Raw genomic sequence first — 19,797 nt, forward strand, 5'->3', positions numbered from 1 at the left:
TCGGCCTCCGAAAATGCTGGGATTACAGGCATGAGCCACCGCACCCGGCCTCTGAGTACAATTTTAAAGTGATTCCACTTTAGGTTTGTTGATTTTCTTTTTTCTGAAAGCTGAACATCCTGGTGAATGACGCCAGCATAATTTGATTTATGTCATTATGTCATAATCTAGTCTTTTTTTTTTTTTTTTTGAGGCGGAGTCTTGCTCTGTTGCCCAGGCTGGAGTGCAGTGGTGCGATATCGGCTCACTGCAAGCTCTGCCTCCCGGGTTCATGCCATTCTCCTGCCTCAGCCTCCTGAGTAGCTGGGACTACAGGCGCCCGCCACCATGCCCAGCTAATTTTTTTGTATTTTTAGTAGAGACGGGGTTTCACCGTGTTAGCCAGGATGGTCTCGATCTCCTGACCTCGTGATCTGCCCGTCTCGGCCTCCCAAAGTGCTGGGATTACAGGCGTGAGCCACCGTGCCTGGCCTTTTTTTTTTTTTTTTTTTTTTCCTGAGACAGAGTCTCTGTCTGTCACCCAGGCTGGAGTGCAATGGTGTGATCTTAGCTCATTGCAACTTCCACCTCCCGGATTCAAGCGATTCTCCTGCCTCAGCCTCCCAAGTAGCTGGGACTACAGGCGCACGACACCATGCTTAACTAATTTTTGTATTTTTAGTAGAGACGGGGTTTCACCATGTTGGCCAGGATGATCTCCATCTCTTGACCTTGTGATTTGCCCGCCTCAACCTCCCAGAGTTCTGGGATTACAGGCATGAGCCATCGCGCCCAGCCATAATCTAGTCTTAAAAGAGCAATGCCAGCACTACTAATTACAGTGACTAGAAATTGTTTTACGATTTGTTTTGCAGGTGATTTTGCCCTTGAACTTGTCACTCAGAGTATTTTTTTTGAGATGGAGTTTTGCTCTTGTTGCCCAGGCTGGATGGCATGCGATGGCGGGATCTCGGCTCACTGCAATCTCTGCCTCCTGGGTTCTAGCAATTCTCCTGCCTCAGTCTCCTGAGTAGCTGAGATTACAGGCATGCACCACCACGCCCAGCTACTTTTTTATATTTTTGGTAGAGATGGGGTTTCACTATGTTGGCCAGTCTGATCTCGAACTCCTGACCTCAGGCAATCCACCTGCCCGGGCCTCCCAAAGTACTGGGATTACAGGCATGAGCCATCGCACCGGGCCCCTCACTCAGGATTTTAAGTCACACCATGGTGTTTAGAGCTGCTCAGGGTCCTCTCAGTGGTCATGCTGTGAACTCCATGCAGGTTCCCGCCATTGTTTCATTTTGCTTTTGACTTTTAGGGATTGCATTTCCGATCTCATTTAATTCTGTGTCCTAATTATATAAAATATTTGTGTGGTTCTAATATCACATCTATAAAAAGGTATATTAAAACAAGCCTGCCTTCTCCATGGTGTCCCTTCCTCCCCATAGGTCACGTGTTTAAATTTAGGGAGTGATTATTTGATAGAAGCAAACCCACGTGACTTGTGTGTTGCCCTTCCCCAGCCTAGTGGAAGTGCGCCAAGCCCACGCGTGTTACAGCCCCGCGCCCGGCCTGCGGTCCCCCAGGCGGTGGCGGTGGCAGCGGCCTGTCCCTTGCTCTGTGCTCAGCAGCACGCCCTTGGCCGCCATTTTCCCGGGAGAAGGGTCCAGCACCCACAGCATTTATTTTCTATTTATTTATTTATTTATTTATTATTATTTTTTGAGACGGAGTCTCGCTCTGTCGCCCAGGCTGGAGTGCAGTGGCGCCATCTCGGCTCACTGCAAGCTCCGCCTCCCGGGCTCAAGCCATTCTCCTGCCTCAGCCTCCGAAGTAGCTGGGACTACAGGCGCCCGCCATCACGCCCGGCTAATTTTTTTTTTGTATTTCTCAGTAGAGACGGGGTTTCACCGTTTTAGGATGGTCTGGATCTCCTGACCTCGTAATCCGCCCGCCTTGGCCTCCTGCATTTCTTATTTTCACGCGTGCGACTTCGGGGTGGATTCTCAGGGTGGATCCCGGGGTGGGGGCGCTGGTTTCTCAAGGGCCTGTGCCCGCCTTGTGCAGGTGGTCACGGGCTCGGGCCGCCAGGAGGCCCAGAAGACGGACGCGGAGTACCGCAAGCTCTTCGACCTGGCGCTGCAGGGCCTGCAGCTGCTGTCGCAGTGGAGCGCGCACGTGATGGAAGTGGTAGGCCCCGTCCCCGACCCCAGACCCCTCCAAAGCTGCCTCGGGCACTTTATTCACATTGACTTTTGGTCTTTGGGCTTTTTATCTTTGGCCCTAGAAAGACGAGAATATCTATCAATAGAAATGTTTCCAAGGTGATTTTAAGTACATTTCATTTATGTGTGTAATAAATGAAGGGCCTCGTTTTAAAAAAAAAAAACTTGATAGAATTAAATTTGTACCATTGTGATTTTCTTTAAGTCTCTCTTTTTATGAGATGGTCTCATCCTGTCGCTTAGGCTGGAGTGCGGTGGTGCAAACTTAAGTCCCTACAGCCTTGACCCCCCCACCCCAAGTGTTCCTTCTACCTCAGCCTCCCAAGTAGCTGGGACCACAGGTGTGCACCACGGCGCCCGGCTACTTTTTTTTTTTTTTTTTTTTCTGAGACAGAGTTTCGCTCTTGTTGCCCAGGCTGGAGTGCAATGGCGTGATCTCGGCTCACTGCAACCTCTGCCTCCCGGGTTCAAGCGATTCTCCTGTCTCAGCCTCCTGAGTAACTGGGATTGCAGGCGCCCACCACCCCTTCTGGCTAATTTTTTTGTATTTTTAGTAGAGACGGTATTTCACCATGTTGGCCACACTGGTCTTGAACTCCTGACCTCAGGTGAACTACCCGCCTCAGTCTCCTAAAGTGCTAGGATTACAGGCTTGAGCCACCACGCCTGGCCTAGTTTTTTGTTTTTTGTTTTTTTTTTATGCAGACAGAGTCTCACCGTGTGGGCCAGGCTGATCTCATCTCAAACTCCTGGCCTCAAGCCATCTGCCTGCCTGAGCCTTCCAAAGTGCTGGGATTACAGGCGTGAGCCACTGTACCTGGCCAAGTCTCATTTTTTCATTTAAATTTTATTTTGCTTTAAATATTTACTTGTATTGATGCATAATAGGGTTACATAGTTTCAGGATACATGTGATAATTTAATACAGTCATGCAGTTTGCAAAGATCTAATTGGTGTGCTTGGGATGTCCATCGCCATAAATATTTGTCCTTACGCCAGAAAAATTCGAGTTCTTCCCTATCTATTCTGAAATGTACCATAAATAATTTTAATTAATAGTCACCCTAACTGATCTATCTAACACTAGGTCTTATTTCTAATATCAAACTGTACATTTGTACCCATTAATGTCGCTTCATGCCCCGCATTTTTAAGATAACAGTTTCTCTTTGGAGCTCCAGCCATCAATGTCTCAATATCTTTTGTTGAACATTAGTAAATTATTTCTGGTGCCATATAAAGATTTGGATACCTGTAAGTAATGAAAGAGTTTTCCTTTTGTGATTTATTTTGATCACATAAAAATCATCAAATTGGAAGAGTACATGGTCATTTGAAAGGCAAAATCTTTATTTACTTATTTATTATTTTACTTTTTGTAGAGATGAGGCCCCACTATATTGCTCAGGCTGATCTTGAACTCCTGGGCTCAAGTGATCCTCCTACCTCGGCCTCCCAAGTGCTGGGGTCATAGGCATGAGCCACCGTGCCTGGCCCAGAATCCTTTTTAAAATGATATGAAATGCCTAGAGTCTTAGATACTCAGCACTCACTATCCAGGCCATTTTGCCAGGTAGGTTTTTTAAACGAGAGGTTACAGGGCCAGGTCCATCTGTGGAGATGGATGGTATGTGCGCCCTCATGTGTGACTTTCAGAATGCAGCAAAGGTTTGAAGGCTGGCCTGGCTTTGGCCACCATTGTGTGAGTCAGACCAGAAGCCAGGCTTTTTGCATGCAATATGGAACACCTCTGCTCTTTCGGCCACCACAGTATTCCTGGAAGCTTGTGCACCCCACCGACAAGTACTCCAACAAGGACTGCCCCGACAGTGCCGAAGAGTATGAGCGCGCCACGCGCTACAACTACACCAGCGAGGAGAAGTTTGCCCTAGTGGAGGTGAGGATGCTTGGCCGCTCGCTCTTCCTCATGTTGCTCTGGCCTCACACTGTCTTCTCTGTCAAAAACAAAAACATGAACAAAACTGCCTGTTTACTCATTGCTTCTGTGTGGGCACCCCTTTCCATCTGGCAGAGTAGTCAGAGTAGAACGCGTTAGAGAAACAGTGGTTGTCGGTCCTGGGTCTGCACTGAAGCTCCCTGTGTGCGAATCTGGACTCCTGGATCTGCCTCTGGATGGAGAGCAGTGTCGGGTGCAGGGACGGGAGGTGAAAGAGATGTGGCCCCTGCTGAGAGAGAAGAGCTGTCTTGCTCTCCTGTGAGGCAGGCGCTGCACTCCCCTCGAGAGCCTTTCCATGGGCAGCTCTTCATTCCAGCATCAACCGGTATCTTTTCTTTCATTAGCTGTGCTTTTCCTGTGCTGTTTGAGAAATCTTTGCATACTCTCAGGTCATGAAGGTATTCTGCATTGCTTTCTGGATACTTCACTCTGCTTTCACACTGAGATGCGAAATGCACCTGAAGTTCATTTTTGAAACAATTCCGTCCAACCCTCATGCTGCCACCTTTGTAGCCGGTCACGTGACAACGCATGTGTGGCTGTTTCTGCTCTGCTCTAACCCAGTGTCAGTTGCTGTCTGTATCCCAGCACCACTCTGTAGCTTTGTAGTCATCTACCGTGTCCGGGAAAGCTCGTCTTTCTGTCTTCTAGACTTCCTTGGCTATTCTTCCCCACTGTAGTTTCATATTCATTTTAGAAACAGCTTTTCGCATCCCACAATGAGGATTTTAATCAGGATATGAACAATCCTATGGATCATGACGGGAGAATTGACAGACGTCTCATACAATTGGCCCTCAGTGTTCTTGGGTTCCACCTCTGTGAACCAACCTTGGGTCAAAAATATTCAGAAAGAAAAAATAACACTACAACAGCTTTAAAAAGTAATAAAAATGTTAAAAAGTACAGTATAATAACTACATAGCATTACATTGTGTTAGGGATTTAGGTAATCTAGAGATGATTTAAAGCATACTAGAGGATGTGCATAGGTTACGTGTAAATACTACACTATTTTATTGAGTTGTTTTGGGGGGATTTTTTTTTTTTTTTTGAGACAGGGTTTTGCTCTGTCTCCCAGACTGGAGTGGAGTGGCATGATCTTAGCTCACTGTTTTGGCCTCAGCCTCCTGGAATCAAGCAATCCTCCCACCTCAGCCTTTCCATTAGCTGAAACTATAGGTGCATGCCACCACACCTGGCTAATTTTTATATTTTTGGTAGAGACGGGGTGTCACCAAGTTGCCCAGGCTCGTCTCAAACTCCTGAGCTCAGACAATCCACCTGCCTCAGCCTCCCAAAGTGCTGGGATTGCAGGTGTGAGCCACTGCACCCAGCCAAAATTTTCTAATTTTTTGACATAAGATTTTTCATAGTAAATTCTCATCTTATTTTGGTAGAAGCTTTTCTTTTTTCACGTAACCATACAGTTCACCCATTTGAAGTGTAAAATTCAGTGCTTTCAGCACATTCACAGAGTTGTACAATCACAGTCAAATTTAGAACAAAAAGAAATGCCAGCCCATTATCAGTCACCCTTCATTCTTCCCTCCCTCAACCCTATGCAGCTACCACCCTGCTTTCTGACCCTATAGATTTGCCTATTCTGGGCATTTCATATGAGTAGATCATACCATATGTGGCCCTTTGTGACTGGCTTTCACAAAACATAATTTTCACTTAGCATAATTTTCCTTTTTTTTTTATCTTAAGATGGAGCCTTGCTCTGTCACCCAGGCTAGAGGGCAGTGGCGCGATCTCAGCTTACTGCAACTTCTTCCTCCCGGGTTCAAGCGATTCTTGTGCCTCAGTCTCCAGAGTAGCTGGGATTACAGGCACCCACCACCACGCCTGGCTAATTTTTGTATTTATAGTAGAGACAAGGTTTCACCCTGTTGGCCAGGCTGGTCTCAAACTCCTGACCTCAGGTGATCTGCCTGCCTTGGCCTCCCAAAGTGCCGGGATTACAGGCGTGAGCTACCGTGCCAGGCCACTTAGCATAATTTTCAAGGTTCACACAGGTATCACTGTTTTGTTCTGTTTATTGCTGAATAATATTGCATTACATGGATATATTACATTGTATTTATCCATCCATCAGATGAGACATTTGGGTTATTTCTACCTTTTCACTATTATGAATAAAGTTGTTGAGAACTTCTTTTTCTTGTTTTTTTTTTTTTTTTTTTTTTGAGACAAGGTCTCACTCTGTCACCCAGCTGGAGTGCATGGAGTGCAGTGGCAGGATTATGGCTTATTGCAGCCTCAGTCTCCTGGGCTCAGACAATCCTCCCTCCCTAGCCTCCCAAGTAGCTGGGACCACAGGCACATACCACCATGCCCGACTAATTTTTAAATTTTTTGTAGAGATGGGGTCTTACTATGTTGCCTAGTCTGGTCTTGAACTCCTGAGCTCAAGTGATCCTCCTGCTTTGACTTCCCAAAGCACTGGGATTAGAGGTGAGCACCATGCCCAGCCTCTGTGACCTTTCATGTGCAGGTTTTTGTGAAGATGCTGGTTTTCATTTCTTTTGATTGTATAGCTAGAAATGCAATTACTGGATCATAACGGCACATTTAGCTTTTGAGGAACTACCAGATCGTGGCAGCACCATTTCTCCTTCTTACCAGCAGTAAGTGAGGGCTCCAGTTTCCCCACATCCACACCAAACTTGTTATTGTATGTCTTTTTGATTCTAGCCATCCTAGTGGGTGTGAAGTGGTATCTCATTTCATTGCGCTTTTGATTTGCGTTTTTCTAACAACTAAGCATGTTAAACGTCTTCTTATGTGCTTGTTGGCCATTAGTGTGCATTATTTGGAGAAATGTCACTTCAGATCCTTTGCCCATTTTTAATTAGGTTATCGCTTTTATTATTGAGTTGTAAGAGTTCCTTATACATTCTAAATATCAGTTCCTTACAGCCATAGGATTTTCAGTATCTTCTCCCATTCTATGATTGTCCTTTTAGCTTCTTAATGGAGTCTTTTGAGACACAAAGGGTTTTAATTTTGATTATGTTTGATTTATCTGTTTTTCTTTCGTTGCTTATGCTTTTGGCGTCATATCTAAGAAATCATTGTGTAACCTAGGTCATGATGATTTACTCCTGTGTTTCCTTCTAAAAGCCTTTTTTTTTTTTTTTTGAGACAGAGTCTTGCTCTGTCACCCAGGCTGGAGTGCAGTGGCATGATCTCGGCTCACTGCAACTTCTGCCTCCCAGGTTCAAACAATTCTCCTGCTTCAGCCTCCCAAGTAGCTGGGATTACAGGCATGCGCCACCATACCCAGCTAACTTTTGCATTTTTAGTAGAGACAGAGTTTCACCGTGTTGGCCAGGCTGGTCCTGAACCCCTCACCTCAGGTGATCTGCCCGCCTTTGCCTCCCCAAGTGGTAGGATTACAGGCATGAGCCGCCACGCCTAGCCTCTTCTAAAAGTTTTATAGTTTTAGCTCCTAACTTAAACCTAATTTAAATATATGATCCATTCTGAGTGGATTTTTATACAGTGTGTGACAAGGTTGTGTCAGGGGCCCTCCAGACCACCCTCCATCCCCCTGACTGGCTGGGAGGACTCACAGGGCTTGGTAGTTGTTGCACTGAAGGTTATGACTCCTTGCAGCCGAAAGACAGAGTCAGATCAGCAAAGGGAAAAGGCACAAGAGTGGAGTCCAGAGAAGACAGGTGTAAACTTCCAGCTGTGCCTGCTAGTGGAATTGCACGGGACATGCTTATTTCTCCCAGCGATGATGTGTGACAGCACACGCAAAGTGTGGCTCACCAGGGCAGATCCCCAGAGCCTTGGGGTCCTGGATTTTTACTGGGGGCCAGTCACGTGGCTGACCTTGGCTACTCAGACTCTAGGTCCTCAAAACACATACAAGAGGTCACTATTAATCATCTTGTTAGCAGAGATTGGTCAGACTGGTACAGCAGTAGGCCCTGGGCCCCAGGCACACAAAAACATACTCTCTAGGCAGGACACTCCCAAGGTTCAGAGCTGGTTCCTGGGATGACCTCAGCCAGTCCTGAAGATGGGCCTTTCTTGGGGATGTGTGGAGTTTCATTCTCCCCAGCCTGCTGAGTTAACCCTTTCCTGCACAAGGGTCCACCTTGATTCTCTCGCATGTGCATATACAGTTGTCAGTACTGTTTGTTGAAAAGATGATCTTTCCCCATCAAATTGTTTTGGTACCCTGTTGAAAATCAATTGTTAAGTTAACTTCTGGACTCTTAATCCTATCCCATTGACCTCTGTCTATCCTATGACAGTATTTTTTCATAATCTCTTAATCTGTCTATAAACTGCTAATGTCCCCTTTTTCATTCTTAATGCTGGTAATTCGTGCTTCTGTCTTTTTTTTTTTTTTTTTTTTTGAGACAGAGTCTCGCTGTGTTGCCCAGGCTAGAGTGCAGTGGCACAATCTCAGCTTACTGCAACCTTCACCTCCTGGGTTCAAGTTACTTCTGGCTAATTTTTGTATTTTTAGTAGATACAGGGTTTCACCAATGTTGGCCTGGTTGGTCTTGAACTCCTGACCTCAAGTGATCTGCCCTCCTTGACTTCCCAAACTTGTATTACAGGCGTGAGCTACCGTGCCTGGCCTGCTTCTCTTTTTTTTCTTTGTTATTCTTGCTGAGCATTTGTCAGTTTTATTATTTATTTACTGAACAGCTTTGTCTTTGTTGATCACCCTTGATTATACACTTGTTTTCTGTTTCATTAATTGTTGCATGCATTTATTTATTTATTTATTTATTTATTTATTTATTTTTGAGACAGAGTCTCGCTGTGTCACCCAAGCTGGAGTGTATTGACGCCATCTCAGCTCACTGCAACCTCCACCTCCCAGTTTCAAGCAGTTCTCCTGCCTCAGCCTCCCAAGTAGCTGGGACTACAGGTGTGCACCACCACACCAGGCTAATTTTTGTATTTTTAGTAGAGACGGGGTTTCACCATATTGGTCAGGCTAGTCTCGAACTCCTGACCTCGTGATCCGCCCGCCTCGGCCTCCCAAAATGCTGGGATTACAGGCATGAGCCACTGCGCCCGGGTGCTTTTAGTTATTTTTCTTCTATTTTGGGGGGGTTTATTTTGCTGTTTTCTATAAATTAGTGATGAATGTTTGATAAGTATTATGATTTTTATCCTTTTTAGTTTTCTAATGCATGCATCTAAAGCTCTCAGTTTGCTGTTAACTTGCCTTTTCCTTCTTCCTGTAAGTGTGAATATGTAGGATTGTTATGTTCACTTAAATGGGTTTTTCCTCATTTGGTTTTTTTAAATAGAACTTTTCTTTTTTGTTGATTGGAAAAACAATATAAAATCATCAAACGATTTTCCAAAGTAAGCGTGCTGAAAACACAAGCATGGCATTAGGAAGGCACAGTGCCTGCGGCACCATCACAGAGACGGCGCTGAGCAGCTGAGTGCGTTTTCTTCCAGACTGTTTCCTTTCTAAAATTTTCATTATTTTAATTGCATATAGACCATGAGTCTTACATGAAAACAGTCTATTTGGAAATTCTTTACATTATAGAAGGATGAATTAAAAGCAGACTGTCAACTTTTCCACCTGAAAATTTCATGAAAAAGAAAAGCACCAAAATCATATAAGCCGTGTTTCAAGTACTTGTCAGACACATCTACATTTACCCATGAATCAGGCTGTTTATAAAGCCATAATGAGGAACTCAAAAGGTGTGAATAAAACCAGAAAGTGATAGAGGGAGACTGTGTGAAGTCTTGGGGAAACACATTTGTGTTCTTGCTAAGCAAACTTCAAACCAACGGATTTAATAAGAGTAGCAAGATGCTTAGCCAAGCATGGTGGTGCATGCTTGTAGAACTAGTTACCCAGGAGGCAAAGGCAGGAGGATCGATTGAGCCTGGGAGTTCAAGGCTGCAGTGGGCTATGATCATGCCACTGCACTCCAGTCTGGGCAACAGAGTGAGACCCTGTATCAAAAAAAAAAAAAAAAAAGAGCTGCCTTAATTTTGAATCTGTCAAATACTTAATTTCAAAAGGTTTTTTTTTTTGTTTGTTTTTTGTTTTTTTATTACTGTGGACTGAAGACCATTTTCAGATGTTGAAGTAGGGTTTTTGTTTTGTTTTGAGACAGGGTCTCGCTCTGTCACCCAGGCTGGAGAGCAGTGGCATAGTCATGGCTCACTGCAGCCTTGAACTCCTAGGCTCAAGTGATCCTCCTGGCTTAGCCTCCTGAGTAGCTGGGACTATAGGCTCATGCCACCACACCTGGCTAATTTTTAAATTTTTTGTAGAGATGGGGTCTGGCCATTTTGTTCAGGCTGAACTTGGACTCTGGTCTCAAGTGATTCTCCCGCCTCAGCCTCCCAAAGTGCCAGGATTATAGGTGTGAACCACCGTGCCTGGCCAAAGAAGGGTTGTTAAGATTTTCCCAAATGTATTAGTCTTAGCTACAGCATTCTAGTTAAAAAATAAAAAGAAGTGAATTATGTTTCACTGGTGCTATTAAATGTTCCGCTTTGGTGTCTTATATGTCAGACGTCCACACGGCAGGGTGGACTTGGGGTAAGTGTGTCTTGCTCTGCCTCACTTGCTGCTTTCAGAGAGGTTTCTAGGTCTCACATAGCTATCGTGAAGTTGGCTGTAGAAATATTTATAAACTGCAAAAGCAGTAAGAAAGCTCAGGCAATTGTAAAGGTCATGCTTGGTTTGTGCCCTTCAATTGTTTATTCAGAAAGTAATAAAGCACACTGTCATGACAAAATTACTGGCTGGAAACAGGGAAATAATGAGCCCTGGCACCATTTTTCTGTCCCAGGAATTCCTTTGGAAGCTCTTTGTCATGTAATTGTGTTCCATCAGAGTCTTCCAGGCTTTTTCTGTGAATGGTAATTTAGTGCACCTTTGTTGTGAACAATATGGGATTTGGACTACAACCTCTTGTAACTTCTTTTTCTAGTAATATCATGCCTGCTTTCCTGAGTCTTTTTCTTCTTTCCCATTTGAATTCCATCACAGGAGGGTGTGCTGGGGTGGATGCGTGTGTGTTTCGAGTTAGATGCATCCCTGTCCTCCAGGTGCTCATGGTCTGATGGGGAGTCAGATGCGGGCACAGTTCCATTGACTGCGGCTTTGGAGAAGACGTTTTGGGGCAGGGCAGCTGCAGGGCACGAACGCGGGAGGGTGTAAGAGAGGTGCCGTGGGCGAGGAGGAGCAGCCCCCGGCATGTGCGAGGCAGAGGAGGCTTGGTGCCGCCCCTAAGAAGGGCCGTCCCTGTTGCCGTGTCCCCCGCAGGTGATCGCCATGATCAAAGGCCTGCAGGTGCTGATGGGCAGGATGGAGAGCGTGTTCAACCACGCCATTCGGCACACCGTCTATGCCGCACTGCAGGACTTCTCCCAGGTGACCCTCAGGGAGCCGCTGCGGCAGGCCATCAAGAAGAAGAAGAACGTCATCCAGAGGTCAGCCTTCCCCATGCCCTGTGCCCGCTGTGCCCACGCGTTCTCGGATGAACTTGGATTCAAACAACAGGAGCATTAAATTCTCAAAAATGATTTCAATATATTTATCTTCAACCTTCAGATGCCCTCTTGGTGAATTACCTCTAAAAGTAATGCATGGGTCCAATTATTAATCCAAACAATGGACAGTAAGTCAGCTGCCGAGTGTCTAGGGAGTCTGAGGACCCCGGGACAAGGTGCATTTATCCCAGGCTTGCAGTGCCTGTGGTTCATGCATGGTGCCCATGGGGGCCTCTGCATGGTGGAGCCCTGTTGGTGATGAGGCTGCGTTCCAAACCCGTCAAGAGACATGGCCAGGCTCTGGTCATGTGGGTGACTTCACGTCCCTGTTGGTTATTGGGGACAGCCAGCTTCAGGCAGGTGGGGCCCAGCTCTGCTCCGGGCGGAGGCTGTGTTCTGCCGTCTCCCTGCCCACAGCATGACTCAGAGCCACCTCACTGCTGCCCTGGGCTAACAGATGCGAACTGGAGCTCAGGGCAGTCTTCTGGGAGTAGTAACACTCTCCAGAAGGCAGGCTCCTTTTAAACTTTCCTGTTGAGCTGGTCCATTACCACATCCCTCCACGGCCCCCAGAGGAATTTGTATTTTCATGGGGGCTGTTCTGAGAGCCCGGTAGCTGGGCGAGGAGATGGTGTGATTGTGAGGCTGGAGGTCTCGGCCTCTGGGCCTTGCTGGTCACTTGGTGGGGTGTTCAGTGTCCTGCAGGCTATCAGGAAGACCGTGTGTGACTGGGAGACGGGGCACGAGCCCTTCAATGACCCAGCCTTGCGGGGCGAGAAGGACCCCAAGAGCGGCTTCGACATAAAAGTGCCACGCCGCGCCGTGGGACCCTCCAGCACTCAGGTTCTCGTCCCTTGAGCCCCGCCTGCACCCTCTCCCTGGGGGGGGACCCACCCTGAGCTGCGAGCGGGTGGGGCTGGTGAGGCCCGGGTTAAATGAAGTCCCCGCTGCCTGCTCAGGCAGAGAAAGCGGTGCCTGTGGTTTCTGCTGCTCCTCTGTTTCCCACCCAAGTGAGTTGGGAGCGTGAGCGAGTCGTGCCTTGATTGTCAGATGTGTCATGTGCACTAAGAAGGAGTCTGACTCCATTTCAACTCCCATCCCAAAAATGTGGGCACAAGTCCACGTGTCCTGTATTCATTCTGTGTTTCTTGATGGGTGTTTGAATGTCTGTATAATTTTTACCTTGGGTTTGCAAATGACCGTAGATGGGGTGTGGGAAACTGTGAGGTGCTGCTTGCGTGTGTCATGGTCCTAAGCTGCCCACTGTCCTCTCTCCTGGTGTGTTCAGGCCTCCCTGAGGTGCTTCTCACGACTTTCACACCCGGTTTAATCCACACCTCTGCGTCTGTCCTCCGTCCTGGGGCTGGTCTTCTCCCTCATCTCTGCTGGAGGCTTTTAATCTCTTCTGCCACTGTTCTGGAAAGTCACCAGCAATGCATGCTGCTGGCTCTGCAGGAGGGTCAGGGGGACGGCCCTCGGCCTGTGTGTGGTGCCGGCCACCCTCCCCGCCTCCCTCTGCGTGCGTCCCGTGTCCCTGCCTGGGGTGTGTGTGTTGAGTGACTAACGTCTCTCTCCTGCCTCTCCCTCCTGTCTGTCCATGTCTAGCTCTACCTGGTGCGCACCATGGCCGAGTCCTTGGGCTCTGCCGAGCTGCTCAGGCAGCTCAAGTCTCTGGGCATGGAGAGGCTCTTGCATGCGGTTAACACGTTTCTGAGGCAGTCGTGCACCTACCTACCCCTTTTAACCTTTGGTGGTAAGACATCATTTGTTTCTCTTGATGTTTATGGCACGGAGGCGAACTGCTCCGCTACAAGTTGTTCTTTCCCTGAAGCAGCAGCAACATGGCCGCATAGACAGGCACCTGGACCCCTCGGGGAGCTGGTGCGGGGCCCTCCCGGCCAGGGCGTAGCGGAGCAGTCCTTCTCTCATGGGCTTTTTGAGTTTGGCATAACTAATGTACCATGTATATTTTCTCCCCGACAAATGTTTCCTTGGATAATCCAGCTTTACATGGTGAGAACCATGCTAGAGTCCCTCATTGCAGACAAAAGTGGTTCCAAGAAAACCTTGAGAAGTAGCCTTGAGGGGCCCACCATATTGGACATAGAAAAATTTCATCGAGAGTCATTCTTCTACACTCACTTGATAAATTTCAGTGGTAAGAGATACTGCTGAGCAGCATCTGGCCTGGCATGTGCTAACACCACTAACACCGTCTAGAATGCTTCCGCCTGCCTGACCACCCCTGCCCCGTCCCTTGGTGCACCCAGACGGTGACTCGTCCTGCCCTCTGTGGCGGTGGCTGTACGTCCCTGGCCTGAGCTCGCTCCACAGGGCGTGGCCCCTACAAGGGTATAAGCTGAGGAGCTCGGGCCGGCCCTGCGACATGAACAGAAAATCTTTTCAACCCATGCGGGGTCGGAAACAGGCGAATGTAATCTGGTGCCTGAGTTGAGACATAGGCATTGTTAAATACCAGAAATGGCCCCTGCAGACCATGACGTGGGGGGAAGGTAGCGGGTGCCCTGTGCCAGGCAAGCCTATCCTGGGTGACGCCCGGCCACCTTGACCTGCCACCGGTGGGTGCGCTCTCTGCCCTCCGTGTGTCTGCCCCGTGTTCTCATCGAGTCGTCCATGTCCACCTCTTGCTCAGAACAGGATCCCTGCTGTCTTGGCTGGGGTGCTGCAGGTATTGGAGGAAATAGTACCACTTTTGCTGTTAACTCCATGGAAGGATGGAGTTCGAGTGTGGGCTCTTTTAATCTGTCTCATTTTTGCGTTAGCCAGACCTCCCTGAGTGTGCCTCTAATGCTGCGGCCTGGACATTGGTTTTTATTCTAAGTGAAAGTAAAGAAGTCTTGTTTTTTTGTTTTGTTTTTTTGTTGAGTTGAAGTCTTGCTCTGTCACCCAGGCTAGAGTACAGTGGGGTGATCTCAGCTCATTGCAAGCTCCGCTTCCCCAGTTCAAGAGATTCTCCTCCCTCAGCCTCCCTAGTAGCTGGGATTACAGGCGCTCACCACTGCACCTGGCTAATTTTTGTATTTTTAGTAGAGATGGGGTTTTACCATGTTGGCCAGGCTGGTCTCAAACTCCTGACCTTGTGATCCACCCTCCTTGGCCTCCCAAAGTGCTAGGCGTGAGCCACTGCGCCCAGCCAGAAGTCCTGTTTTTATGTCTCCTTTTGAAAAGAACATTTTTAGGTAAAACACAGTGGCTCATACCTGTTAATCCTAACACTTTGGGAAGCCAAGGCAGGAGAATCACTTGAAGCTGGGAGTTTGGGACCAGCCTGGGCAACATGGCGAGACCCCCATCTCTATAAAAAATACAAAATCAGTTGGTGGCACGTGCCTGTGTTCTCAGCTACTTGAGAGGCTGAGGCAGGAGGATAGCTTGAGCCCAGCAGTTGAAGGCTGCAGTGAGCTATGATCGTGCCACTGCCCTCCAGCCTGGGTGACAGAGTGAGAGAGACTCTGTCTCAAAAAAAAAAAAGACACTTTCCCCTTGGATCCCACTGAAGGGCTCACAGGGTTGATGAGGTGACTTTACCTGCAGCCATGCCTAGCTGGTCCTGTCCCTAGCGCAAGGCCCCGGTGACCCCTCCCCACTCATGTCCATGCTGCATGGCTTGGGGCTGAGCGAGGAGGAGCAGGCACCCGGCACACGGCCCTTGTGTCATCTCTGCTAAAGGGTGTTTTTGCTTGCGGGAGGTAACGTGGTGTTGTTTGAACCCTCCCAGAAACGCTGCAGCAGTGCTGCGACCTGTCGCAGCTGTGGTTCCGAGAGTTCTTCCTGGAGCTGACCATGGGCAGGAGGATCCAGTTCCCCATTGAGATGTCCATGCCCTGGATCCTGACGGACCACATCCTGGAGACGAAGGAGGCGTCCATGATGGAGTGCGTGTCCTGCGGGCCTGTCTCCAGCCTTTGCGTGTGGTGACCGGGGGTCCTCAGAGGAGGTGGCGGAGAGGCCGGGACTGTTTTTAGTATTGTATTTGAAATCATGTTTCTGGGCCTGGGCAAAATAGCAAGACCCCAGTCTCTACAAAAATGAGAAAACAGCCTGGTGTGGTGGCTGATGCAGGAGGATTGCTTTACCACAGAAGTTTGTGGCTGCATCGAGCTATGGATTGCACCACTGCATGCCAGCCTGGCCACGTAGCAAGACCCTGTCTCCAAAAAAAAAAAAAAGAAATCATGTTTCCTGGGGTAAAGCTTTAAAGGTTGATACAAGTAACTAACCAGTTTCTTGGTGTCAGACTGGAATTGAGAGCTCAGGCACTAGAACCAGTCACGTTCCTACTTTGCATGGGTGCTGGCTGGGGCCCGGGGACTCAGCCTGGACCAGGGAGATGGATGAACCTGGACCTTCCCCAGGCCTTCCTAGTGCAGGCCCTGTGAGGTGGCCATGCCCGGGAGCTGCCTTGCAGGAGCCCTGTGGCCTGGCCTTTTGTGTGACGCAGCCTCTGACCCAGATGAAGTGGGGAAAGGAAGTATTGATTGAACAGCTTTGTTTTGGGGATCAGGACTGTGGACCTAGATGGAAGGGTCAGTCTTTCAAAATACGAAGTTCGTGGAAGGGAAAGTGTTTGGAAAAGGGTGTGTCTCATGGTGAGCGACTGGGGAGCCGCCCAACCGGTCTGTCTTCTGAGCACCATGAGTGGGAAGCCCCTGAGTTCCTTGTGTGTCAGTCCTCACACATCCCTCGTGGTGCCCAGGAGATGGTAAGGACAGTCATCTTCCACTCTCTGTGGCTGTGGCATGGCCGTGCCATCTGTGTGGGCAGAGCCTCTGATGGCTGGTTCCACAGCATTAGGGTGGCATGAGGAGCTGGAACCACCTTGGAGGCCTCCTTCAGGCATGGGCCTCCTTGCCCCTGTCCATGGCCTTTGTCCAGACATGAGGCAGTGGGAGACGGGCCTTCAACCATGGGCCCATGCTGGACATGCTCCTGCTCAGCTGTGGGATCCAGGACCTTCCCCTTTGTTCTTTTTTTTTTTTTTTCATGTTTAATGCTGTCTATGTACTTCCATTGGTGTAATTTTTTCTTTTTTTTCTTTTTTTTTTTTTGAGACAGAGCCTTGCTCTGTTACCCAGGCTGGAGTGCAGTGGCACAATCTCAGCTCACTGCAGCCTCCGCCTCCCGGGTTCAAGCAATTCTCCGGCCTCAGCATCCCAAGTAGCTGGGACTACAGGCACCCACCACCACGCCCGGCTAATTTTTGTATTTTTAGTAGAGATGAATTTCATCATGTTAGCCAGGCTGGTCTCGAACTCCTGACTTCAAGTGATCCGCCCGACTCGGCCTCCCAAAGTGCTGAGATTACAGGCATGAGTCACCGCACCCAGCCCACCTTTGTTCTTTTCCAGTCAGTTCATTCTTTTTTTTTTTTTCCCCAACAGAGACAAGGTCTTGCTCTGTTGCCCAGGCTGGAGTGCAGTGGTGCAAACACAGCTCACTGCAGCTTCAACCTCCCAGGCTCAGGTGATCCTCCTGCCTCAGCCTTCTGAGTAGCTGGGACTACAGGCATGCGCCACCACACCTGGCTAATTGTTTTGTGTTTCATGGAGATGGGGTCTTGCTATGTTGTCCAACCTGGTCTCAAACTCCTGGCCTCGTGTTATCTTCCTGCCTCATCCACCTAAAGTGCTGGAGTTCATTCTCTATCAATTTTTTTGGACAGGATCTCACTCTGTCACACAGGCTAGAGTGTAGTGGCACGATCTCGGCTCACTGCAGCCTCGACCTCTCAGGCTCAAGTGATCCTTCTACCTCAGCCTCCCAAGTAGCTGGGACTACAAGCGTGCACCACTACGCCCAAATAGTTTTTTGTAGTTTTGTTAGAGACAGTGTCTTGCCGTATTGCCCAGGCTGGTCTTGAACTCCTGACCTCAAGTGATCTGCCCACCTCAGCCTCACAAAGTGCTGGGATTACAGGCGTGAGCCACCAAGCCTGGCCCTTGGAGTTCATTCTTGAAATAAGAAAATAACCCAATTTTCTTGTTGTTAAAAAAAAAAATCCTATGTACTTGTAGTGAAATATTTTAAAGCCTGCTAAGTGAGAAGATGCAGGCAGGTGGAGGCCCTTGTCTGTGTGTGGCCTTGAGTGAGCGTCTGCTGTCCCCAAGCGTCCTCGCAGCCTGGTGGGTGTGGCGGCCACCTCAGGCGCAGCCACCACGGGCTTTCTCAGGAGGACTGTGTGGTGTTTGAAGTGAAAATGGTTTTTCCTTACGTGAGAGGTGAAAAATGGAGTTGAGTTTCTGAGGTGGGGGGAGGCCGTCAGAGCTGCGAGTGCATGGTGGAGGCTGCTGGTGACACTGCTGCTGTCCTCTGCAGGTACGTGCTCTACTCCCTGGACCTGTACAATGACAGCGCCCACTATGCGCTCACCAGGTTCAACAAGCAGTTCCTCTACGACGAAATCGAGGCCGAGGTGAGGCCCCTGCAGCTCCATTTCTGTTCATTTCCTTCAATTAAATCTCCTTTCTCATTTTGTTTTCTTCCAAGTATTAAACTTTCTTTAAAATATAAGACAGTATAAACCACGAAGCAAGCATGTGGGAGCGAGCCCTTCCTCTGTGGATATGCTCCCGTGATGAGTGCAGGATGCGCTTTTTCACTTGACCATGTGTCACTGCGGTGTCTGCGTCCTCATCTATTTTTGGTTATGAACATGATCTTTGATGTTCAACTGATGCAACTCCTGTTTTATTTCTCTATTTTTTTGGTTTTGGATTTTATAAATAGCACTCTGCTGCACTCCCTGGCATGTTTTTTATTTGCATCGCGTGACTTCTATAGGACAAATTCCCACAGGTGGAATTCTCAGGTTAGTGTATGCACATTTAAGGAGGTGAACCTTATTCTACACATCTCTCCTCTGCCTTCTCACAAAGACCACCTGAAAATGGTGCTTCAGGGAGATGTCACAGGTCCCTGGCCCTGCAGGATGGGAGGAGGGCAGAGACGCCCTTCTTGGCCCTGTCTGCCGGGCACATAGGTCCTGGGTCCCGCTTGCCACCAAGCACAGGTATTCTCCTCACAGTTCCAGGAGATAGTGCGAGTCCCATCTGCAAGTAAGGGTCTTTTGAGGGTGCCTCCTGACCAATCTCACACCCAGAACAGCCACTTTGCTCCGTGGTGCCTCCTGGAGTGCACAGTAGGCGGAGCTGCCCCAGGGCGGGAACCTACCTGCAATGCACAGTAGCTCCTCGTGGTCACTGCACACAGTGAAGAGAGCCTTGTTGATTCTCTTGCATTTCAGAGAATAGGAATATTTTTCTCCCTCAGTAAGATTGGTTCTAGCCTAGTTTTCTGTGGCAGTGTGGTAGTCACTCCTGGCCACACTGCAGTTTATTTAGTGTGCTGTTGTTGGACAGTAAGATTATTGCTAGTTTCTTTAGTTTATTTTTCTTTTTTGAGGTGGAGTCTTGCTCTATTGCCAAGGCTGGAGTGCAGTGGTGTGATCTTGGTCACTGTAACCTCCACTTCCCGAGTTCAAGCGATTCTCGTGCTTAGCCTCCCAAGTAGCCGGGACCACAGGCACATGCTACCACACCAGGCTAATTTTTTGTATTTTTAGTAGAGATGGGGTTTCACCATGTTGGCCAGGCTGGTCTTGAACTCCTGACCTCAAGTGATTTGCCCACCTCGGCCTTGCAAAGTGCTGGGATTACAGGCGTGAGCCATTACGCCTGGCCTAGTTTTTTTTCCTAATAAGAGCCTCAGTCCGGGTGCGGTGGCTTATGCCTGCAATCATGGCACTTTGGGAAGCCTAGGCAGGCAGATCACCTGAGGTCACGAGTTCAAGACCAGCCTGACCAACGTGGTAAAACCTCGTCTCTACTAAAAATACAAAAATTAGCCTGGCATGGTGGCGGGCACCTATAATCCCAGCTACTCAGGAGGCTGAGGCAGGAGAATCACTTGAAGCTGGGAGGCAGAGGTTGCAGTGAGCCAAGATCGCACCACTGCACTCCAGCCTGGGCAACAGAGCAAGACTCCGTCTCAAAAAAATAAAAGGGCCTCAGTTAGTTGCCTTAACGAAACATTTTGTTTTTCACCTTGTTATTTGATCTTGCTTTAGGGAATCAAACTGTAACGTGTGCTTTCTT

At 48.4% G+C, this 19,797-nt stretch overlaps 1 protein-coding gene across 2 annotated transcripts in view; it reads left to right on the plus strand.

The window, feature by feature from the left end:
* CYFIP1 (cytoplasmic FMR1 interacting protein 1) overlaps positions 1-19,797 on the plus strand; it is a 112,519-nt gene that overhangs the window by 51,170 nt on the left and 41,552 nt on the right. For both annotated transcript variants that reach the window (XM_063653087.1, XM_063653086.1), the window contains exons 12-18: positions 2,056-2,178; positions 3,986-4,111; positions 11,457-11,623; positions 12,379-12,526; positions 13,688-13,841; positions 15,423-15,579; positions 18,020-18,116. In XM_063653087.1, coding sequence (XP_063509157.1) covers positions 2,056-2,178; positions 3,986-4,111; positions 11,457-11,623; positions 12,379-12,526; positions 13,688-13,841; positions 15,423-15,579; positions 18,020-18,116 — 972 coding nt within the window. The remainder of the gene's footprint in view (positions 1-2,055; positions 2,179-3,985; positions 4,112-11,456; positions 11,624-12,378; positions 12,527-13,687; positions 13,842-15,422; positions 15,580-18,019; positions 18,117-19,797) is intronic.

The sequence above is a fragment of the Pongo pygmaeus genome, chromosome 16 (genome assembly GCF_028885625.2).
Source record: "Pongo pygmaeus isolate AG05252 chromosome 16, NHGRI_mPonPyg2-v2.0_pri, whole genome shotgun sequence".
Taxonomy (NCBI): Eukaryota; Metazoa; Chordata; class Mammalia; order Primates; family Hominidae; genus Pongo; species Pongo pygmaeus.